Source organism: Solea solea, chromosome 20 (genome assembly GCF_958295425.1).
Source record: "Solea solea chromosome 20, fSolSol10.1, whole genome shotgun sequence".
In the NCBI taxonomy this organism is placed as follows: Eukaryota; Metazoa; Chordata; class Actinopteri; order Pleuronectiformes; family Soleidae; genus Solea; species Solea solea.
Window position 1 is genome coordinate 20897643 of NC_081153.1, and position 26072 is coordinate 20923714.

The window sequence follows — 26072 nt, forward strand, 5'->3', positions numbered from 1 at the left end:
ATAAGCTAATGTATGTTGTTATGCAAACATGGTGAGGAACACTAACTTCTGGAGGCAGACACTGTTTTAAAACATTTGCATGCACAATGTAGGTTTAGCTTTATCACGCGTTTGTCGATACAATGCAAATGTCTTGACCTCAGTCAAGGCCGACTCGCTTTAGTTTAGCACCTAGTCGCGTTCATTTTCAGTTTTCATTAGCAGTTTGCCACAAAAAGCCTTTGTTGGAATGGTGACATTCCAACAAAGGCTTTGTGTTTTTTATCTATGCGTTTCAGGCGTGTCATGATTCACACGGTAAAATGCTTGGAATGTTTCCGTTTGTATCGTCTGCCTCTCATGTATGAAACAAAAGAGACGTCTCTGGACACATTTTCTATCAAACACAAACAAATGTGAGCACTGTATTTTTCAAAATATTAACAGTTTCATGGTATTCAACATTTTTCTTTCATGCATGAGCATGAGTGAGTTTTCTGCTAAGGTGGTGAAGTATCAACTACAACTTTAGCCCGACAGCATTTGCAGTAAATTGTTGTTAAGGTCCAAATCTGACTTTTTAAATTGAACACAACAGACAAGGCTGTTTTTTTTTCTTGGTAGAAATTCGTACTGTTTCAGTTTCGGAACCTTTGAGGTCTAACATCTTGACATCTTAGCGCTTAGGTAGGGTGAGCATTCCCATAGCACTAAAAAGATAGACACATTCCATGATAATGATGGTACGATGATACAGTGATTAACACATACTCTATTCATTGCAAGACTACTTCATTTATGATATATCATGATATACATGGCCTTTCTGCATAGAGTTTGCATGTTCTCCCTGTGTGTGCGTGGGTTTTCTTCGGGTTCTCCGGCTTCCTCCCACAATCCAAAAAAAACATGCATGATTTGGGGATTAGGTAAATTGGACACTAAATTGATCGCAGGTGTGAGACTGAGTGTGGATGTTGTCTGTCTCTATATGTGTCCCTGTGATGGACTGGCAAACTGTCCAGGGTGTGACCCCGCCTATCGCAACCCTCCTGTGGAGGATAAAGCAGTAGAAGATAGATGGATGATGTATGCCATCAAATGTCAGAAATCGTTAAAAAATGACATTATAGAATAGGTGCGTCAGTTGTTTTTATGTTGATAAACCCCTTAAAAAAACCTTTAAAAATGTCCTCATGAGGTTAAAGTCCTAAACAAAATGGGTTTGAATTTGTCTGCACAGCCAATGAAAGACATGCAGCTATTGTTCTTAGGACACCACAATGACTTCCATTCATCTGGACAGCCTTAACAAAGCGCTATCCTTAACCTTAACCTTAACCAGTTAAGTGCTTACATCAACAACACAGCGACAAATAGTGTAAAACCCACAGAAGTCGTCCTGTTGCTGTTTAAGCCGTGCCCTTTTGACCATTCAGAATTAAAAGATGTTTTACAGGTCAGCATTTCTAGCTTTTTAGCTGCAGCCGTGAGCACCACCTTTTCCGTGCGTAGCCAACTCAAAAATAGCCTTTTTTACGTTTTTTAACCAATGATATATCAGACATATTTGATCGACACCACTTTTAGCTGCCAATTATTTGTATAGACCATAAATCTTTGGGCATTGGGAGTTACGCTGCTGGATGCTGCACAGGGTATTTAAAATTCAATTCAATTAAATTTTAATTGTATAGCACCAAATCACAACATATGTATTGTAAAGGAAACAATATTATGGAGCGCAGAGAAACACTAGGCATCAGTGAAAAAAACCTTCCCTTTAACATAAGAAGAAATCTCTGACTCAAAGATGTGCAGCATCTGCCTCGACAGGTTGGGGTGAAAGGAAAAATGGGGGACAGAGGAGAGGAAGTGGACTGTCTTACTTAACTGTGGACGTATGTGGATGGTGCAGCAGTGAAAAGGATACCAGTTTCCAGTCTGATGCGGCCAGCACTAGCTTAGAGGATTTAGACTTCAGTGCTTTTTGTGTGTGTTTGTTCGCAGGATAATGCAATGTAAATAAAACACCTTCTTAAATGTCTCAATAAATAATGGCAGATAGAATATTCATATCTATCAACTAATACTATTTAATGTGAATATAAAGAGAGAGCGCCCTCTACTTTTTGCCGTTATAAAAAGGGACATAATATGCACTTGAGGTCCATATGTTATGCAGACGTGCATGTTTGGTCTCAGAGTCACACTGGGCTTGGAATTGTTGCGTTGTTACTCATGTTTGCTTGTCATTTAGCTTCCTGTTTCACCCAGGTGTGCAAAGGTGGAGTGCCTGTGTGCATAAAGACACCTTTTGTCTCGTGTGTTTGATGCGATGTCAGCACATGACTATTGAGACCCTGCTGAGCTGCACACTGACGCCAACATCACGGGACACGGAAAGTCAATTGTGGTGAAGCTGACACCAAAAAGGCTTTTGTATCGCACTGTTCGCACACTATTTGATGTTTGTTTGTTTTTGTGATCACACATTTCCTCCCGATGAATAATTCAATCGTGGTTTTACACTAAAGCCAACAACCTGGATCTTTGTCTTAAGAAACACAGACTGACTCTCTGCTCAGCCGGTTCTATTCAACATTCTTCAGACAGTGATTCACTACTTTGTTGTGACAGGCAACATGTTATCCTCTTTTTTTCTTCTGTAACAATACTCAAAGGTTGGAGTTGTGGAAAAAACATGCATGTGGAAATTGCATATTGAAAATAAAATAAAAATTTAAAAAAGACAGGGAATAGTTTTCATATTAAATTGCACCAGTGATAAGATCGACCTCAGGATGAATGTGATTGAGTGACTTTGTGTGAGTCTCTGTTCTCATGAGTTAGTGAGTTAAAAAAAACAACAACATTGTTTTGTGAAAATGGCTTTTTGTGCAAAACATCAGCCCCACCCTTGACGTCTGAGCAGCCAGTGTGTTTGCAGAGGCAGCATAGAGAGATGGCCTCTCAAAAAACAAACACAAATCTAAAATATTCTGGCTCAATGAAACTAAGAAACAAATATATGTAAATATCAGACTGTCTTTCTGCAGTAAATTTACATGACTGGAGGAAGGAGGTCTGTCACGAGACTGACGTGGGGTCAGGTTGTGCTTTAGTTTTCCCAAGATGTGAAACAGAAATCATGGAAATTGTAATTTGTTACCCCCTAACACTGCTTGTGGGATATTATCTCAAGATTTGTATCCTTCAGTTTTGGTTTATTTAAGTCGATACTACTGAGTTGCTGTACTCTTAGAATTTATTTAAATACCTTCGTTATTGTCATTTTTATGTGACTAGGTGTATTACCTAGTGAATACAACACAATTAATAATAAATTATAATCAGGGTTCGTACAGCTTTTTAAGAGTAAAACTTTTCCAGCACTTAAACTCTATATATACATATATATGACAAATAATCCTCCCCGTTTATATTCATTTATGTTTTACTGTTGCTCTTTTGCAGATATGACAACCCAATTTACATAGCAGGGGAACAATCTTTTATGAATGACAAACAGGATTTACAGTAACATTAATTAAGGTCCGACTCCAGTATTAACAGAGCTGGGTTATTGTTCAAGTGTAAGGGTAGATCACGCTAAATACTAAATACTTGACACCTGTAAAGGATGTTTTTAAAAAACAACAAAAAAAAACAACAACAACAACAAAAAACTGCATACATATTCTCTGGATGTGTAATTATCCTCTATTGTCGTTATAGCATTGCTAAAACAACAAATCTAACGGTGGCTTAAGACTTCTGCACAGTACTGTAAAATCTAAAAATGTAATATTACAACTAAAAGTAACTTCCTGACTAAAATGGACTATATGCAACTGCACTTCAAATTATTATTTCAAAACGAAAAGAAACAACAACAGATGATGGAAATATGACTACACTAGTGTAAGGAGGAGAAATGATAACAGAATAAGCCACACCCCTTCCTATATATTTTTTTAAGTTATTTCATTTCAAATGTTAAGAGGTTATTATGTCCAGTTTTTATTAATGTATTGTAGCTCATAAAATAGTATCTGTGCTCCAGTTCCTGTGATGAGAAGTAGCGCATACAGAGAGGTGTGGTTTATCCTTTTGGCCACAAGATGGAGTATCAACTAAAGTGAGCACCGCTCAGGAGTAAACAGGCAAGCACATAACACTTTCCTCCCGGTTCCATAGCGATAGCGGCGCAACAGATAACTTTATTTTATCTTTTTTTTTCAGCGTGAGAAATACAATGTGTGGCGGGAGTGTGTGACAAAAGACCGACAAGCGTGACTGCCACGCTCAGTGTGTGAGAATTGAGAGCCCTGCGTTAGCATGACGTAACCCCCGAGCTAATGCTATCTAGCTAACAACATGCATTTGATGCAATGACTGAAACTAGCTGACCAGCTAATTGCTAACGGTTCTGAGCGTCAATTTAGCATACTATTTATTTGTATCGGCAAGTCAATAACACACAACTCGGAATGTGTTGTAACCTACAAAGGCGAACATGAATTAACATTCATTCAAAGTAACATTATCCAATATGAGATGAACGAAAAACGAAGGGGTTCTGGAACATTCCTGACGCGATCGCCAGGTGAGGGGCGTGTGCAAGGAAAGAAAACACGGGGAGCGACACTCGTACGAGACGGCGGAGAAAAAACATTATGCCTTTATTTTATTTTAATTTCCAAATTTCAAACACATTTCAAACCTTGAAAACACTATATTTAAAATCAAGTATTTTCCAGACTTTCAAGGCTCTGTAAGAACCCTGTATAATCGAAATGTGTGGTAGATATTATCACACATTGTTAATATTCAATTTCATCCCAAAAAAAAATCACCAATGGAAAAATACAAAAGTAATAAATGTAGATTTGCGATAAACGAGGGCTGAAGATATTTAATACATATCCAATTGCCATTATTTGGACTTAAATTGCAACATGATTCGTCATATGAGAAGGAATGATAATTTTTATTATTCTTTTAATTTCAATAACATTTAAAATGTTTAGTGTGATATTTGTGCAGATGTGTGAGAAACAAAAATGTTTTCTTCAGTCTGTAGAATAAGATGTGCAAAGGTTATTTAATTGTATTTTATCTAAAATGGTCATTTGAAATATTGCTCCTCCTCCATATTGTGATTTTGATAACATTTCGATTCATTGTTCAGCCCTAATGAGAACTGCAATACATATGGAATCAGTACCCAAACATCAAAGTACAATTGAATAATAACAGAAGTGTATTTTAATAATATATAACACCCCAGCATTAAAATATCTATATATAAGAATGACATGACTAATGTTATATAATCAATAAATCAGTGTTTATTTATATAGCCCTTTACAACAGCCTAAGGGTTGTTTACAGTGTTTCACATAAAGTAATAAAACACACAGAGCAAATACTTGAACCCCTCATTCTCAACCACAACTTCATGTGAAATACAGCAGTTTAGCTGTTTACCCATTCTAACGTTTTTTCTTCAAATGTAATTTTTTTTGTTTCTTTAACTTTAAATATCAACTAAATAGTAATCTAAGAAAGTTTGGTGGCCGTATTTGGATTGGAAGCACAAACTCTGGGAGTCTCAAATCTGCCTTTTCCAACCGCGACACAGGTTTTATGTTCGGTTCGGTTTGGAGTTGGTTAAGAAGACATGAACATGAGCCAATTCCTGTGAGTGGATGGTGAAGGGCCCCAATTAGCTCCTTTGCCTGGGCCCCCCAGAGTCTAGGATCACCTCTGCTCACAGGGGAACCATACAACACAACAGCTTATTTGATCCCACGCTGCTTTTTAATAATGTAGAACTAGGTCTCCTATTGTTTTTAATTAAAAGACCATCAGTGGCAGAAATGACCTACTGTGCGTTTAAATACTCATCACTTACATTAGTTTATTTGATGGCATGCATTTGTATGTGTATATGAACTTGTTAATCAAAGAAATTGACTTTTGGTTAAATATTGCTTTAAAATTGTGTGTTTGTGTTGCCCTCAGTGATGCTGAGCCCAACCACACAGCTGAGGATGGAGAAGCCTGGGATGCCGACAAGAGGACCTCTCTTTATGCCACCACATCCAGGTCAAAGGTCAGTCAAGGGGTTGTCACACTTATCGTATGGATGAGGTTATGGTTAGGACAGTAATAGTTATGGTTAAGGTTTGAGTTAATCTACAGGAAATGAATCTAAGTCAATGTAATGTCCTCTGAAGTCATGGAAACCAGACTTTGTGTGTGTTTGCCCACAAGGCTTCAAAATGTTTCTAGGTCATTGGAACCTGATATGAATAAATTATAGCTTTTATTTTGAAGGGATTGCCCTCATGCCGAGTGATAAAAGCTTTAAAGTCACATGTTGTAACCCACTTTTTCCTGACGTGCAGTGAACAATTTATTAAACGTAACTAATTCAGTTTCAGTTATTAATACTGTACAAAATCAATATGTCAATGTTAACTGTGACATTAGTTTGTAGGAAAGTTGAATTTTGCACGTTACTGTGCGACTGTGTGTGTGTGTGTGTGTGTGTTCTCACATGTGCATGAGTGACTGTCAGTAAAATGACATATTTTCATATTTGAAAGACGCTGTTAATTTAAAAAAACCCAAAACAAATAACCTCACCTGCAAATAGCTCTTAATCTGCACAATGCAGAGACGCACAATCATATACATTTGTATTATTCAACCACACACAATCATATCGTTCAGACTGAGTTCCTCCCTCAAACAAACACAGCTGGGTAAGTGTGAGCTGTGTGCACCAGGACTCCACTAGAGGGCGCCACATCACCAAATAAGTAGCAGATCCAAACCTTTACAAAGTCTCCTGCATGTGGTTTGTTTCCCTCACATGAGATGGTTGTTTTGCTTCTGTCTTTACAGTAGCTGTGTTTATAGATGTGATACTTGATAGTTTCTCCAGAAGAGGGCGCCACCACTTTACTCAGCAGACTGCTTGTAGCTGAGGCTTCATAGAAAAATAAAGATATAATCTGTCTGTCTGTCTTTCTTTCTTTCTTTCTTTCTTTCTTTCTTTCTTTGGCAGCAGAACAGATTTAAGTCAGGGTCTGGGGCCAATGAGCATCTATGTGTGATAATTATGAAATGAAATACAATTTAAATTAAATACAATTTAATTGTATATTATATATCCTTGGTATCCTGGATCTTTATAAAAAATATTATTTACCTCAAATGTTGTGTTTTTTAGGTGAAAGCTATGACAGCTAGGAATACATGTAAAAAGTCACATTTTATTGGTTACAAGTTTAACTTAAACCACACAGGACATTGTCTTATATTATGATGCAAAATAAAGGTCAGTACTCATTGGCGTCACATTCATATAAATCAGTGAAAAGGTCAAAGTCCGACTGTCTTTGTTATCTCTGACCCTTTGTAGTGTAACATACTGTGCTAGTTACTCTGTCCAACACTTACACACTTTGCCTCTCTAGCCTTTTTAAACTCTCCAAACTATCCATCAGAGAGGAAAGAATTCTGGAGGCACACCCAGTTTCAAATCTGTCAGATGACATTGACGGACAGCTTTGTTCTCTGTTTGCCTTTTTGTCATCACGGTTCAGCATTGCCAGCATAGCATGACTTCTATCTCTGCAATCAATGTCTGCCATCAACAACACGCTTTATATATAGTTTTTTTTTATCAAAATCTGATCAGGAACACCCGTGTGTGTGTATAAATATATATATATGTGTGTGTGTGTGTATAAAAATAATAAAAAAACTAATAAATAAAAGCTTTTAGTCACTTTTTAACTTTGTTTTCTGCTTCTATTTTGGCTGCATATTGTTATTTGCAGTAAAAGTTTGAACATTGCTCTTCTGTCAAAACCCCTCCACTCCACTGTGTCTGAGCCGGCAGCTCGTAGGTTTAGTAGATCGTGTTCTACTAGTCTTTCATTTTTTTTAAGGGTGGAGCAGCTTTTACTGCTTGGAATGAAGTTAGGGAGTCAACTCTTCTTGATAATATTTCTAGTAGAGCAGTGTTTCCTTGTGCAATCATCTCATTATTATACCACTGTCAGAAGAGGGTTTTAAAAGCAGCTTAATAATGATAATAATAACTGGCACCAGCTTAAATAAAATGGTGAGGTATGTTTGCTGTTTATTTAAAGTCTAACTAAACTCCTTAACAAGTGAATATGGAAATGTAGTCATCACAATCAGACACAATATTTGTAAATGCTGTCATCAACTAGTTTGAATTACATGAAATTCTGCCTTTTGCATTATACACTATATTAATTCTCTCCCTTTGTTTCTTCATCCCTCTGTCCTCCTCTCAGGGCAAAGAAATCAGCTATTCAGAGATGGACCTCCGTAAGCCCAAAAGGTTTGCCACATTTTCCTTTGGTTTTAAAAAGAAGAAGAGGAGGAATGGAGACACTATGTCTAAGAGCCTGCACGGACTCCACAACTCAGATATTGATGAAGATGACGAGGTAAACATCATTCACTTGTCGTATTTTTCCCAAAGTGACATGTGACCATAACATTTCCTCACATTATATTTGCAACCTTTTGAGAAATGTGATGCCTTAACTGGCCATTTACTGTTATTTTATGTTTGTTTGTTTGTTTCCCCTAATAATGCATCGCAGTTTAGTGTAAAGTCATAGTTCTCAACCTCCAAATTCTCATTATATATATATATATATATATATATATGTATATGTGTATGTATATATATATATATATGTGTGTATGTATATATATATATATATATATACACACACACACATATATATAAAGGAAACGATACCATGTTCTGTAAATGTCATTGGTAAGTTTATTCTATGTGTTTCAAAGATCAGTAGAATTCAAAATAGTTGCACAAATATTATCGGCACCATATCATCATTGTACGGTGGCTGACGGGGGCAAATGCACGGCAACGACCCAAAAGACTTGCAGGAGGAGAAACGAGCTGCATATTCACAAACGCTGCAGATTCAAAATCACAAATGAAGAAAAAAAAAAATGCAAATACAAAGACGCGCTGCAAAACAAAAATGATCTGCAGAAAGAAACAAAATGCAAAACCGAAAACACACACAAACCGCAAAACACAAGCATATTCAGAAACGGAAGTGGGTCGCAGTCGGATAATGACTTATTAAAGGTATTTTAATAATAATAAAGTAAGAATAAAGTAGTCACCGAGCTTTGTAACGGCTGGTCGTAGAGCTGAACGAAAACGAGCGCTCCCACAGACCCACTTCAGTCTTTGAATATGCTGGTGTTTTCGTTTCTGCTTGTGTTTTGGGGTGTGTGCGTGTTTCCGGTTTTGCGTCGCTTTGCAGCGGTTGACGCAGGTGTTTTGTTTCTTTCTGCAGATCATTTTTCTTTCGCTAAAGAAAACTCACCCCATAAGAAGATAGAATGTTAATAAGAGGTTCGGGGTGCTTTCTTTTTCATCTCAGAATGACTGTTTCTGTTCGCCTCCAGGTGTCCAGTTATTCTCAGGTCCTGCCACTCTCGTTCGGGACTAAAAAATCCACCCGTGTGCGTATAAACTCTGGAGAAAGTGCGCTAGCTTAAATGCTAACGCGTTAGCATAAAGTCTGTGAGCAGTGAGATCGGAGTATGACCGGAAGCGTCTGCCTTCGTTAAGAAGTACAGCCAAAGATTTGCGCTGCATCAGCCACGATTTAGCTCTTCTATCTTATGTTTTTCATTGTCCATCTTCAAAAACACACGCATAGCCTCTACAGCAGCAGCTGTATATTAAGTAGCCATGTGTTTCCTCTGTGAGGAGCAGCTGATTGGCCGAAAAAGAACGAAAGCAGTGGAATGTGATATTGCCATTCACAGTGATCGAACAACCCTAATTGACATACAAAGTTTATGGTTTTAAGACCCACAATACTGTGATTTGAAGCATGTAGCGGCTTCTTCTAAACTTCAACTTGCATATTTAAAAAAAAAAAAACGAAAATCCCTAATTTTGTAAAAAAAAAAAAAAAAAACTTTTTTATTTGTATACTCATGGTTTTGCCTGGCGGGTCACTATCACTATCAGATACTGTCAAACATAAGATCCCCAATGTGAAAAATGACTAAAACTTTAGGCTGAACAGGCTGCTTGATTTCAAAATGACGTCTGCAGTTGGGCACAGTGAAAATCATATACCGTATATATCAGTATTGATTATTGGCCCAAGCACACCTGATATATCGGCATATTGAACATCAGCAAAAATATATCCTATATTGTGCAAATTGATCATTAATGTGTCAGTGTCAAGCCTGAATTTCACGCATCACCTGCAACCAGGCTCCTATTGGATGGTGTGAGTTGTCACTCAATGCCATGTTTGGTGTTTATTTTCCACAACTTACACAATTCACATCAGGTTCTACCATTAGCTTTTCAGGAAATGTTTGCTGATTATGACTTTATGATTGCCTCATGGCAAAGTCTTTATGATCTCATGACTGAAACTGTGAATGATCTTCTTGTAGGCTACTATGGATCTCAGTCAGGTGGAGCTGGATCAAGGGGACGTAAGGGCCATGTTCAGTATGTCTCAACCGGAACTTGACAAGATCCATAAATTTGACATCCCGTCTCCTCCCCCTGTGGACACAAACCCTTTCGACTCATACTTTGCTGTGTCCGACCAGTCAGAGTCAAATGTCACGACGGACGCACCGATTGAATCAAAGCAGCCTCCAGGTGACTTTCATTCCTTAGAAATACCAACAGCAACCGTCCATTCCATTCCGGAGTTAAATGACAACAACGTCAGCATTCCTGTTCATGATAACATGTCCAAAGGTGATGCAGAGAGTATTTATCTTGCTGATAACAAGGCTACACCCAGTCTCCCAGCTACCCAGCCTCCAGTCATGCTTCACACCACGGATCACAAAGCAGCAGCAGCAGCAGCTGATTCAGGCTTCTCAAGCAATGGCCTTTGTGATAATGATACTCTCCAGCAGCCTTACACAAAAACAAACATCTCACCTACTGAATCCACTGGTGTTACATTAACTGGCGCAGCTGGAAGCACAGCTCCAAGTGGGGAACTCTCCCTGAGAAGTGCTGACTCACTAACAGAGTCGTCCGCCACTCCTCGAGCTGAGACTGTCACAGCCGCTTTGAGCACAGCTCCTGCTACCTTCCATGAAGATGTCTCCAGATCTGCTCGAGAAATTACCAAAAGTGTCCCCACAACTTCGGCTAAAAGGAGCGAGAAGAGTCCCCGACTTTACAGTGAGAATGTGGTTTATGGAGCGTTGTACGACTCACTTTTCCCTCAGAGCTTCTCCTCCGAGGTGATCTCGTCCATCTCAAACTCACCACCTCAAAACTACACCAAAAGTAGTCATTTGAGCACCAAGTCGGAGGCCATCATGGTTAAAACCTCGAATGAAAGTCACTCAGAAATGAACGTCTCGTATTCTCACCTGTCAGCTTCACAAATTGGCACTCAGAGTAGTCTTCCAAGCCCCAAGTCCCCGCCCGTCATGGTCAAAACCCTAAACGAAGGTACCTCAGAAACTAACGTCTCGTACTCTCGCCCGTCATTTTCATACGACAACGAAAGTAGCCTTCTGAGCCCAAAGTCTCAGCCTGTCATGGTCAAAACCTTAAATGAATGTAACACAGAAACCAATGTCTCATACTCAAACATGTCATCGTCACGTGACAATAATGGCAAAATGGATTTTGCAGAGAGTAGTTTCTCAAACCCTTTGCCTTCCACCGAAAGTAGCCTTCTGAGCCCAAAGTCCCAGCCTGTCATGGTCAAAACCCTAAATGAATGTAACATAGAAACCAATGTCTCGTACTCTAACTTGTCATCTTCTCGTGACATTGATGGCAGAACGGATTTTGCTGAGAGAACTTTCTCAAACACTCAATCAGGCACTCAAAGTAGTCTTCCGAGCCCAAAGTCCGAGCCCGTCATGGTCAAAACCCTAAACGAAGGTACCTCAGAAACGAACGTCTCGTACTCTCGCCTGTCGCCTTCACGTGATATTGATGGTAGAATTGATTTTGCAGAGAGTACTTTCTCAAACCCTCCGACTCCCACCCAAAGTAGCCTTCCGAGCCCCAAGTACCAGCCCGTCACGGTCAAAACCCTAAACGAAGGTACCTCAGAAACGAACGTCTCGTACTCTCGCTCGTCATCTTCACGTGTCACCGACAGTAGCCTTCTGAGCCCAAAGTCCCAGCCCGTCACGGTCAAAACCTTAAACGAATGTAACACAGAAACAAATGTCTCATACTCAAACTTGTCATATTCTCCTGACATTGATTCTCCCTTTTCCCAAACCTTGACTCCTACTGACTTTCAAACAGACATCCACTACAGTTACCTCCCTTCCTCTCCACGTTCACCTGCTGAACCAGTTGCTAAAAACATTCCTTACTCTGAGTTGACTCATTCGGATGCAGAATCAGACAATTACAGCACTTTTGTCAGGTCAGTTCCTGTGCTTCAAAGCTCTGCCCCTCCCATTCCTGACTATGCAGCATCCCATGGGACAGATACTCAGGTTACTGACACCAAACAGAGAGCGATCCTGGTCAAAGAGTTAGTCACTGACGGAGCGAGCACAGACTCTGTCTGTCCCTCTCCTGCGCTGGAGAAAATGAGCGCAGTCAAGAGTCTGGAGCTGATAATCGAAGAGCCGGAGACCTTTTATGCTGCTCCTGGTTCTGTGCTGTCAGAGGAAAGTGAAGGGCCCTTGAGCCCGACGTATCTGAGCGTGGGGTCAGACGATGGCAGCGCCATGGAGGTGTACTACAGCGCGGAGGAGGACAACACGGATGAGAGCGGGGAAGAAGAGATTCACGCGGTGGAGGAAAGAGAGGACGTCTGTGTGGTGAAAGAGATGGAGTGGAGGGCAGGGGGAGCAAAGAGCCAGGAAGATGAGGGAGATGTGAGGGTGGTGGTTGTGAAAATGCTGAATGACGTAGGAAACGTGGGCCGAGGCGAAGATTTCGGTGGGACAGTGGAAAGTCGACTCCAGGAAACGCTCATGTCACACTTTCTTGTGACTAGTGATGCAAGGTGGCAGGAGAGAGAAGGAGCAAGCAGAGCGTTGCCACAGATTAAAGAGGAGGAGGAGGAGGAGGAGGAGGAGTTACCAGCCACACCGGTTCGGCTGGTGAACTCACTCAAGGTATGCGAGAACGCTCCACCCTCCAGTGAGCAGCATGTGCAGGGGGAGTGGTCACACAGAAACTGGACCATGGACTCAGAAACAGAAGGCTACCTTCATGGGGGGAAGCAGCTCCTGAGTCAGGAGACAGACTGTCTGTCTGACAAACATCATTCTGAGTACATGCATCCTGCTTCAAGTAACACAAAAGAGGACAGTGAGACGAATCCCACGTCTACAGAGACAGAGAAGCCATTTCAAAGTGCAGAAAGCGTTGAATCCAAGAGTAACACGGTCACAGATATGTCTGTAACTGAAGCACAGGTCGTCACAGGCTTTTCAACACACAACACTGAGCTGCAATCAGATGCCACAGAGATCGAAGACAATAGGGCCCCGCAGAGTAGTGAGTGGGTGGATACAATTTCTCGGAGTGCAGACGGAGGGAGGACACTGCACGAGCAGGTGACAGTCGAGCTGTCAAGCCTTGTAACTGCAGACACTGGCACACTGCAGCCCCAGCCTGAGAGTCAGCGTGAGGGCACTTCTTCCTCAGAGAGACACGAGCTTCTGGCGCAAGTTCAGCCCAACCTGCAGCCCGGGTGAGTGGCAAATCTTAACACTGAAACTTGTCTTAGTCCAGGGCTGTGTGTGTGTGTGTGTTCACTGGGGTTTTTAATTAACAACATAAAGTAGTTGTAATCGTTTTTCTGGCCACGATTTTTAGGTTAATGGAGTGGGAGTTAATTTGCGAAGTTGACAATTATGTAATTTGGAATATTGAAGCCTTTGTACAGAATTACGACGAGTGTGAACAGCACATGGGAGAAGTTTGCCTCGAGAACTGTAAAAATGTTCTAATTTAAACCCAATCATTATCTTCCCTTTAAACTGAATCAAGTTTCTTTGTTGCCTTAAGACTCAAAACTGGAGCCAGCAAAACTCTCTGTGAACTCTGTGGAGTGACTTCCAAAACATTACAAGAACAAGTTTCATCTGATAAAGCCCTGAAGCCCTGTGATGGCCAAATATTTCCTCAGGTCAGCAGGAGCAGCAGCGGCGGCGTTGTTGACGAGCTGCCATGTTTACCAACAGTCCCCGTGTTTACCTTTAACTTTAAATGCTACATGTCAGAAGTAATATGGCTGCGGATGATTGGCTGTTTTGAATTCTCACTGGAGTTGGCAGCTTGACAACTTTGTGTACACTGATTGATTTCTCTCATGCATTGTATTTGTTCAATGCAACAATGCAGTCTTTTCACAAATCGGTGCGCCAGGCAACGCAGAATTCACATGCCACATAGTTTAGCGTAAGATCTAGTAACTTAAAAAAAGACTAACAAGTCCTCACTTCATGATGTCTTCATGTTTAAAATAGAAGGAAAACTCACTCTATTGAACCATGAAACAAATACAAGCAAGTCTTTCAATTTGAGAAGCAAGGACCAGCAAATATTTGGTTTATTTACTCTATTTATGAATTGATTTCTTGCTGATCGATCTATTTTTTCATCACAAGTACACTATTGTCCTCATTGATCCAGCAGGAATGTGTGTGTGTGTGTGTGTGTTGGTGAGTTTCTGCCAACCTGAGTCTCTGAAAAAATCAGTATTTTCTGTCTTTCAACAATTTTAGTTTTTCTGACATGAATTCATGCTGAAAACAACTGTTCTGCTCAGTTCTACAGCTGCATTCTAAGTATATATTAACATAGGCGAGTGTGTGATTGTACAAATGTGAATTTTAGGTGGAATATCATTTAAAATATACATTTTCAGTTAGTCAATAGTTCAGTTCAAGAATATCTTAAATATTTGGACTCTACTGCGTCATTTGTCACACTTGTCTCCTCTTAGACCAAACACTTGATCAGTTATCTGTGAAAAATGATCAGCAGGTGAATCTGCAACGAAAGCAATTACTCACTTGCAATGAACGGATAATTAGTAGGTAATCAATCACTTGATATTGAAATGTCCTCACACATAAGGTTGTCATTTATCCTGCGCTTATTTGCTTGTTAGTAATGTGTTTATTTTACGTGTCACATTCAATCCATAGCTGTTATCAAGGAGGATTTTTTTTGCGTGTTTTCTGGAGAACAGTGGCCACATTCGCTTGATTTCTTTCTCTTGTTTCCTGGAGATAAAGTGCAGATGTTCGGGGTAGATTTCTAAGGGAATTTGCAGCTCATGACAGGTGACGGATGCAGATATGCCATCATAGCTGCAAATGATATGAACACGACACGGTCTGCATGTAATGCACAACAGCAGTGGACAGCATTTATCTGCATCCGGGGAGCAGTGGGTGGATTGGGTGCCTTGCTCTTCCCTGCCGGGATTGAACTTGTGACCTTCCCGGTTTACGAGCATTTTACAATGGACTAATTGTTTTCTTACAGCAAACGTTACTAATAGGCATCAGGGTGAGTCAGTCGTGTGAGACACTCTTCTTCTTTTCTCAGCACTATTCATTTAAAAACCACAAGATGGCAGCAAAGACGTGACTTTTACTTCAGTGGAAGATTCGGGCTACTGTTAAAAATGTAAGATAATGGAAATCTGTAGAAAGTAGGACTTAGAAACACAATAAAAGGGGGTTACAAAAGATCTGTAGCTTGACTTGAACAGCGTTTACATTAAAGACATCAGATGTTTGCACAGGTTTACTGCAACGTGTCGTCTGATTGTGCTGCAAATAAAATATGTCAGTAATGTCTCGTCAAACATGTGGAGCTGAAATCAACTGGTTCCATCATGTTTAATAGCGTCAGAATGAGTGTCAGCTGGAAAGGAGGAGCTGTTTTATAGGTGCAAAGTCTCCAACACAGCATTTCTGTATTTTTCCCCCCGCCTAACTTACCAACACACAACACAGACTCTGAATGAGAAGATTCAGGAGGAGGTAGACTCATCGCTAAAGGGTCACATGTTACAATGTCTGTGAACTCTAAATAGTTTTTAGTTATATTTGTGGCATCACTTTGTTTCTGAAGTTCAGAACTTATTAAGACATCTCTCGACGTCCTTTTTTAGTATTTTCCTGATAGTACAGGTGTTTCTGGTCGAGCCACTTGTCCTTTGTTTTTCTTTCTACGCTGACTCACTGACTGTTGTGTTGCCTGACAGCTCACTGCAGACAGCTGGAATGACAAACTTGTGGAGAATTCCCTCCGACTGTGGAGCATTTAAAGGGAATTTTTCAACCACACCTTGAACCAGACTCAGAGGTTCGGTTCAGGGAGTCCTGTAGCCTTGAACCTCCACACAGTGCTGTTGAGATTTGAATATAGAATAAAAAGAAAGTAGACAAATCAAAAAGGCACATGCTATCTCATCTGAATGGCAAAACACATGAACCAGCACTGACTAAAACAGCAGATATAGATAAATACTTTTATTTTTTTACAATTTAAAGTAAAAAAAATGTGAATGAATAAATAAAAAATAGAAAATAATGTTCTTGTGTTTTCATAATATGTTTTTTACGACGCTTAAAATAAAATGCAAAATAGTAAAGTATCTGCTTTCAGATTGTCTACAATAGACTATCAGGAGGTCGATGACAAGGAAATCAATCGACATAATATTCTATTGTGTTATTTTATCTATGTTATGTCAAGGGGACTCTTATTTTGACAGGTCACAGAAGGAAAGTTACATTCAGCTTCCTCAGAACTGAACAGAGTCATTGTCCTGATTGGCCCTTTGACAAAAGTCAAACTTTTATTCATTCATTCATTCATTCTTTTATTTATTTATTTATTTAGTAAAATCATTTTAATAGCAGGTTGCGGGCAGACTCTCGCTCACTGCCTGAACTTGCAAGAATGCTTTTATTACTGTGAAGTTACATCAGGCAAACATGTCACGTTTCAAAAGGTGCTCTTACATTTCAGGGCTTTAGGGACATTTTTCTGACTGATACTGGGATTCGATTTTGGGACAATTTCTCGGTTATAGATTTAATCAGAAGGTAACATTGCAGACACCATCAGATACTGTGTCTCGAATGCAAAGATAAGAAGGTAAAGACGTAAATGTATGTGTTACATTTTTATGAAAACAGTGAAAAATATGAAGAAATAAAATGCAGCCTTCTTTGTTTTTATTTGAATAAGTTCTTCATCCCACTATATTTAATGATTGGTGGATTTGTTTGGACATTGCTGAGTTTTTGTGACGTGACCTCTGCACACTGCACTGGAGGATTTGTCTTCTACGGTTGGTTAGGGTAAGTAGCTGTGAAGTTTCCTTTACTAAGTGACTCCTGTTTCAACCACTTTCCTTCAAAGCTTGAAGCCATGCTTGTGTTTGACAGCGAGGCAAACATTCGTCTTCTTAGAGAGGGTTTATTTACTCAACTGCTGTGCAAGTCTTTAATCCTCCTGTTGGTTCAGTGTGTAGGGAAGGGAGAGTGAATGTAAGGACGCGTTCTTACATTGGTTATGTAAATCATACATGTTGACGCAGAAACTCCATCTGATCTGATCTTCTTTTTAGTTTTATTCTGAAGTCCCATTTTCCCTGGTGGCTTCTCAACCTGCGCTTGCTCACAACTATAAATCAAACATGTAAAAATGAATATGAATGAAGGTTCCACCCTGGATGCAGTGTTTCTCGTCAGTTGTGTTTGCATGTATTGAACACCGTAGCCATGTTATTTGCTTTAGGAAAGACTTAAATATCCTCGGCATCCGCTTGTGGCTGTAGCGCGCACAAAGCTGTCATTCTCAGATGAAGGAGGCATGTTAGGCAACGTCCGTGTGGGGACATAATTCCGAGGTACTCGCCTTTAGTGTGTGGATCGGAATGGTTGTTTGTTATTTAGCACATAAGTAATACAGTCTTTAGACTTGAATTATTTAATCCTTATGACTGCATTAAAGGTACAGTGTGTCAGAGTCCTGCACCATGCACACTGTGGCTGTGTTATGAGTGAAAAAATTGCGCAGTACAAAATAAATCTCTCTTATCACTTGTACCATTGACGAGGCGACGGTAGCTCATTGGTAGAGTGGAAGGTTGTTCGATTCCCGGCTCCGCTGGGCTGCATGCCGATGTGACCTGTGTGTGGCAAGACACTTAACCCCACGTTGCTCCTGACGGCTGTGCTGGCAGCGTGTGAATGAGTGTGAACGATGAGTGATAGTATATGCGCTGTATGAAAGTGTGAGTGGCAAAACTGTAGTGTGAAGCAGCTTTGAGTTGTCATCAAGACAGAAAAGTGCTGTATAGTCATTGCTTATCAAGCCAAAATGACTTTTATTTTGAAAGTCAGATACCACCGGCATTAAACAAAGAGAAATAAGGACTGTTTACGCACTCACTGCATACATATATACATATTTGTCTCTTTTCAATTTCTGCCAATTGAAAATAATGTCACCTTAATTTTACACACTGGACCTTTAACAGAAAGCTATAAATTGTAAAAAGGCGTGTACACACACACACACACACATACTGAAGACATAGACAAGGAGAGTGCGTCGTAGGTGATTTATTGTGGGTTGCCGTATAAATTTGCATGTATTATTTCCAGCCTTTTATTTAAAGAAATACTTCACCGATTTTCATTCAGCTTTGTATTAGTATTTATTTGTTTATTACGAACATTCAAAAAACAAAACATACAAAAGAAAACAAATGCAGATGCACATTCCACCTCATTGGTACACAAAATCTATCGGTTTACATGTTCAAAGACATGTTTTTTATCATATAATCTGTGATTATGGGCTTCCTTCTTGCTCTTTGTACTTTATGAAAATCCCTTCTTTGAACTGAATCAGGCTTATACATTGCCTCAACACTACATTCATACTTTTCCACAGTCTTACCCCCCGGATTGAATGCACAGTAACAGTTTTCAAATCTAATTTCCCCCTCAGATTATAACCCCCTTCTCTATTGAAGAATTGTCTTTGTAAATTATCAGGTAATACATTATTTTTTGCTTTGAATATTTTTTGTGCCATTTTTAATTCTACAATATCGATGAACTTTATTGTTTTTGACTTTAAAAATAATGAATTTGTATGATCTCGATATCCAGCTTTATGAACTATTCTTATGGCTCTTTTTTGCAGTAGTATTAGTGATTGCAATGTAGATTTACATGTATTTCCCCAGACTTCTGTACAGTAAGTGAAATATGGTAAAACCAGGGAACAGTATAGAATATGTAGTGACTTGTGATCCAAAATATACTTAGCTTTGCTCAAAATTGAAATACTTCTTGACAGTTTAGATTGTACATGTTTTATGTGAGATTTCCAATCTATTATTACACCAAGAAATTTAATTCCATGCACTCTTTTGATGTCCACTCCCCCTATCTTTATCTTTACTTGAGACTGTATTTTAGTATTACTGGAATAGGGGTAGTATATTATATATATATATATATATATATATATATATATAGTATATATATATATATAGTATATATCAGTTTCCCCTGAGTTTTCTTTGTTGCGTGCCCACCAGTGACGCTTGGGCACGTTAGCGTGGGCACGTAACAAAGAAAAGAATGAAGATATTTCTCAACTCAGCACAATTTTTCAAAAAATACTACCCCTATTCTAGGAATACAAAGCTAAATGCAAATCGGTGAAGTATTCCTTTAAGATTTATCCTATAACGATGCACAAACAGAAGTTGTGACTCATTTATCCAACATTTACCTCTTAAAATGTCAGACCTACCTATTATAAAGGTCAAGTGTTGCAGAAAGGCCATGAGGAGTCTGGTTTCGTGATGAGGCACGTGTGAATGTGTGAGCGGACTTTGATTGAGTTTGGACATGTTTAGTTAGGGCAGGGCGATATAGCAATATGACTGTAGGAATCTCATTGATGATGATTGCAGTAAATGTCAGATAATTACAGGATGAAAGTGAAAGCTTAAGCCTGTCTTTATGCTGAATATTGACCTTTTATGATGATTCAATAATTGTGGTTATTAAATGATTGCCCAGGCCAGGTTCACTGCACCTGCACCACACACTCTGTGTGTCACTTTACTGGCTCTTGTGTCACGTTGGACTAAATTTGAAAGTGATAATGAAGCCTAATGGGAGGTTTAAGATAAGGCCCAGAGTTTACGGTTGTCCCCAAGGTAAAGGTGTGGTCCAACAGTGTGTCCCGGGAGTGTGACAGTTCAGCGAGGAGGAGCAGGTTGTATTTTGTTGCTTTGGAGGAAAAGAGCAGTAAAGATACAGTAACTTCTGTTTGTTATACTGACACAGAGAGAAACAAGTAAAGTAAGTACACAGTCTTTCTTCTTCTCACATTATTTGGGTGGTCATTTCCATTGCACGGACACACGACACCAATGATAACGACGGTATGATGATACAGTGATTCTGAGTTACTTCATTGATGATATGTCATGTTGGGCTGCAAGGATTATTTGTTTAATAGATTATTAATTGATTACTAAATTAACTGTCAACTATTTTGGTAATTGATTGATCGGTTTGAGTGTTTTTTTGAGTTTCTCTCATGTTTTAGCTGAATATTTTCTTGTTTCTTTGCTCCATAATCACAAAGAAATCATTGAAACTGAATCATTTTTAATGGTTTGTGGACAAAACATCACCATTTACAGGTTAATCGAGAAAATAGTCAATTAAACAATTATGAAAATAATCAATAGTTGCAGCCTTTATATTTTGAAAATATTTCAGCACAGTATTTATTTGTATTTATTCACAACAAAAGATCTGTTTCAAAAACTGAAAACTGCACGGCACGGCCATAAATGTCCTACACAAAATGTTTTTGAATTAAAATTTTTCTGCAGAGCCAACTACAGACATGCGGCTATTCTTGTTAGGACATCACACTGACTTCCATTCATCTTGACAGCCTTAACAAAGTGTTAACCTTAACCTTAGTTAAGTACTTTCTTATCAGCATCAAGCAACAAATAGTTGAAAACCCACAGAAGAATCAAATAGAATATCTTTATTTGTCATTGTAACAGGTATAACAAAATTAAGTGCATTCCGTGTTCAGTGCAGAAACATAGAAAAATAAACCGGCAAGGAAAGCACTGAGCCGCTGCACCTACATGTGCCGCCATGTCGTCCTCACTACTGATAAAGCCGTGCCCTATGAACATTCAGAATTTTACATTTCTGTATTTATGTCACGTTAGCCGCTTTATTTCAAATGACTACACACTTGGAAACAGTAGAGAAGAAGAACATGAAGAAGATCAGACTGATGCTGTGAGGCTGCAGTTCCACTGATGCTGTAGATGCTGTAGCTAAAGCAGCTCTGTGTTTGTTATCACTATGTCATCAGACTGGGGATAAAATGGTGAAAATGTCGCTTTTCTACATATTTGTTAACAAGTAGTTTGGGCCCAACTTACCGAAGGTATGCAGGCCATTACATGCATGTAGAGAACGCTGAGTTTTACATGATCTGAAACCTAATTATTGCAGAGTTTGAGGCTTTTTTTACTCATTTATATTCACTAAGGTGGTTAGTAAAACATTTCCCTGTGGGGTGACAAAGTCATAATATTATATAATATATTCATAATCTTTGTATTGTTGTGAAAATTACAAAAAAAAGTCAACAAGATTAAAGCCAGGATCCATTCCAACATGAAAATGCGTTCTTCCTGTCGTTCATACCACACACTCTCATTAAATTTTAAAAGCGTAATCCCACTGACAGACTGACCGCACTGAAAACATAATCTCCTGGGTGCAGGTTATGAAAGCATATCAAGTTATACTAATTATTTATGTAAGTTAGTATTCTCTGCTGGATTTAAAGGATCTTAGGATCCACTGTGTAAAACTGTAGTGGCCAATGAGTCCAATGAGGCAGATAACGCAGTATATTAGTCAAACAATTCTAATACCAAGGCTTTTATTAAACTTCTTTTGACTTTGCATGTCAGTGAAGCTCTGTGTAATTTACATTGTTGGTATAACACGACCGCCACACCCTTGTAGTGTTTATACACAGACTCTTGCTTTTTATTTTCACTTCAATCGCTTTAGTCGTTGATTTTAACCCTTTTATTCACCAGTGTAGTGTTTTAAAAAAACACATATTGGCACGGGACATGAACAGGAAGTAGAGATAAATAAAGTAAAATAGAAAAGAAATACGACTACTACTATTTCTGTTTTTGTTTTTTTTAATAAATACATTATCTGCTTTCTTTCTCGCTCTCTTCAGGTCCTCGACAGATTCTAGGAGCGACTCGGCAGCTTCAGGAGGTCAGCAGACAAAAGCCGACCAGAAATCGGTGACCAAGATGAGTTCAGGCTACAGCAGCCTGAGCACCAAACTGACCATAAACACCTCCTCTCCGCCTAAAGAGGATGACTTCAAACAGCGTTTCCACAAAGTGTCTCTGATCCCTGAGGCTGGCAGCCGGGACACGGTGGACTTCAGCGGGACAAGTGCCGAGTCAAATGGAACAGTTGTGGGATCAGAGTACAGGTGGAGGAATAGGTTCGACGTGGCTTCTCAGTACAGACCATACAACGAGGAGGATTCCTCAGACTCTCCGTCTTACAGAACCTCCTCCTTTACCTCCTCCACATCCCCCTCCTCTCTCCCCGGGGCTACATCGTACAGCAGCCTGCTTAACTCCTCCTCCTTCTCCTCCTCTGCTGAGGAACACCCCACCCTTGGCGACAGGCTGAGTGACAAGACCAGAGTTTATGTGAGCCAAGAGAGTGAGACAGCGGGGGAGCAGCCACTCGGCGAGTGGAGGAGGAGGAGCCTGGTGGAGCAGGAGGAGCCTGCTGCACCTGCAGGTGTAAGAGAGGAGAGAGGGAGAGAGTCAGAGTCAGAGTGGATCAAGTCACGCTGGGACTCACAGGAGCAGCCAGCGTCTCTTCACACCGACACTGTCAGAGCAGACGACGACGACGAGTCTTCTCAGTTTACTGGACTGTTCAAGGCCACACTCGTGCAGCTGGTCTGCGAACCAGCAGCTCCCCCCTCCACTCCCCCTGCCTCCCCCGACGCAGACTCCTCCAACCGGTCTGAAATGGACAGCCTGGTGGATACACTGAAGAACATGGGACCCTCCTTCAGGCCCAGGGGCGTGGGCCCACGCGCAGCACCTCCGGGTCTGGTGTCCTCCCTGCCTCCCATCGTGGAGGATGCTTCCAGCCCCATCAATCCTGGTCTCCCTGCCTCCCTCACAAAAACACTGGAAACCACCGGCACCGACTCTGAGGCGCAGAATGGAATTTACACTCTGCCTCCCGACCTGGGACTGAAGAGGAGCTTCATCAGAGACAGTCGCTCACCTCTGGAACTGATGAAGGTACAGTCTCATATCTACACTGTTTCATGAATTAAGAATTTATCTTTTTTATATTTTTATTAGTATTATTATTATTATTAGTAGTAGTAGTAGTAGTAGTAGTATAATATATTATGACTTATCTTTATACATTCACCCAGGAAAAAATATAGGAGGAGCTTTTCAACTTGTTGATTGTTAAAAAGAAGGTAAGATTTGCAGATACAGGCACCAATTTTATCTACTTTTAAGAGCTCATATTTCTTTTTATTTGATTCTAGTTTTTTTGTTTTGTTTTTTAAAGTTCTCATCCTTGTGTTAGAGCACAATAGTGGTTATTATGATGGTATACTTCATGTCATGTGGTAAAAACTCTCATACAATTAAAATTGACTGAAAAAGACAAGAAAACATATGTTACAAATTAAAGCAGCATGTGTGTTTGCAGCACTGATGACATTTACAACATTTCTTGAATGCATCTTGAAGCTGCTCCTCTTAGAATATTGAATTATAATTTTTGCTAGTTAATGACAGCGTAGCATTTTTGTAATTTGGGTGAATCAGACTTTTTAACTGCATGTGCTCAAACCTCTGCAGGAGCAACAGCCAGGAGCACGAGGCCCCACCTTGCCCTTGAGATCTTCTGCTACCAACAGTGTTGTAATAAGGAATTCCTCTGACTCTTCCACTGAGGACGGGACATCGACAGCGATGAATGGAAACGGAGTACTCTCGCCCACCCACACGGCCTCGCGCCTCGACAACAGCATCATCTTCACACGCTTCAGGTCACCGTCCTTGGATCAAACTGGGGACAATGACAGGGTCAGTCGCCCACTCTACCGCACCAGCTCACTGCCAGACACGGGGCCTTTGAGTGAACGCATGAACGCGGGACCGAAGGAGCTCACAGAAGCCGGTGCCGGGAAAGACCTGCCTGGTTCCCGCTTTGAGCGCCTCTCCATCCTTATGAACTCCTCCTCCTCCTCATCTGGCTCCTTGACCAACACTGAGGACAACGGTGCTCGCATGAGTCGTCCTCCACAGCTCGGCTTCGGTTCCCCACCTTCCAGCAACAGCCCCACGCGCCTGCTCAGCCCCACCGGCTCCATAGACCTTCACAGGTCGTTCACCACCACAGACTCTCCCTTGTCCATGTTCGGCAGTGGGCAGGCGATGGGGGCGGGTTTAGGTGGTGGGTCACCGGGCACTCCTGTCCTGCAGAGGAGCTTCAGCAGTGATGGAAGCATAGGGGTCCAGCAGAGCCCGATGTTCAACAGCTTCCACGGAGGGTCTCCGTTCCAGAGCAAAGAACCAGAGCCTGACAGGAATTTAATTTCGAAATACAGAGCCTTCCCTGATGCTTACGTGAGTATTACATTACAGTTCTGGACATGACAAAATGCAGAAAAATTGTAATGTGGTTTATTTTTATTTTAATTCTGGCCCAGAGAAACCTGTGCACAGTGCAGGAAGATCTAAACACCTCTACACTGAGAAACACAGAGAGTTGTGTGTAGGTGATAGACTACGCAGACATTTGTTAATATAATTTATGCTGATTCTGCATCTTTGGTAAATAGTTTATAGGACTACCTCATGTAGGAGCATGCCTCTGTTCAGGGAGGGTACGTGCTAACTGCAACCAGCGTATGAATAATGCATGTCTGCACCCTGGGGCAGAGGTCCTGTTAGTGGAACTGTGCAATAGGAGAAGACACCCCTCTTAGACTGTATTTAATAAATGGTTTAACCCAGTAGGAGACAGCTAAATGTTGTTGCAGGATCTTTTTGTTTTATACATGGCATACATGCAAAAATGTGCTTTCTCTGAAGGCTTCAGCAGTGACGTTAAGTTATGTAGGAAGGTCTGCGTCTTGCTTGCAGCGGGTGAGAGAGGTAACTTTGTGTTGTGTGGCCTTTATAGAGCATAACAATGTGGTTGCATGAGTAAGAATCCCTTTTTATTTTCTAACAATTCATTAGGTATTTGCTCCCGTAGATGCCTTATGAGGCCACGTGATATTTACTTTATTGCCAATGTCAGACAGAATCGTTCCCACCACCACTGTGTAATTTGTGATACTTGCTCTTACTGTGAAAAAACACTATATATTACAGTCATTTTTGTCACACTACGAAGAAAAAAAGCGAAACACTGCACAAAGAGAGGAACTGGCTGACTAACTTCATTAATTATATAAACATGCCCTTTTATTTAAAAGTTATTTATTCACTTGTTGAAGAGGCAGAATCTTTTTGGGAAATTTTTAGGGCCGCAATGATTATTCGATGAGCTATTTTGATAATCCATGATTTGGTTTTAGATTAAGATTTATGATTTTTTTTTGCCTCTTAAATGTGAATATTTTCCAGTTTCTTTGCTCAGTATAACAAAGAAATCATTAAAACTGAAACATTTTAGTTGATGGACAAAAGAGAACATCATTGTTTTCAGATTTTGTGATATTTTATGGACCAAACAAATCGATTAATTAAGAAAATAATCTTTAATTTCAGTTTTAGACAAAAATTTACAAAAATTATATTTAAAGAAAGAAGAAAAACCTTCCCTTGTCACTCCTCTTTCAAATGTATGTGCTTGACTTTGGAGAC

At 40.1% G+C, this 26072-nt stretch overlaps 1 protein-coding gene across 1 annotated transcript in view; it reads left to right on the forward strand.

The window, feature by feature from the left end:
* LOC131447238 (uncharacterized) overlaps nt 1-26072 on the forward strand; it is a 54968-nt gene that overhangs the window by 7617 nt on the left and 21279 nt on the right. Inside the window, exons 2-6 of the mRNA XM_058618860.1 lie at nt 6010-6100; nt 8325-8480; nt 10504-13757; nt 22370-23474; nt 24054-24824. Coding sequence (XP_058474843.1) covers nt 6010-6100; nt 8325-8480; nt 10504-13757; nt 22370-23474; nt 24054-24824 — 5377 coding nt within the window. The remainder of the gene's footprint in view (nt 1-6009; nt 6101-8324; nt 8481-10503; nt 13758-22369; nt 23475-24053; nt 24825-26072) is intronic.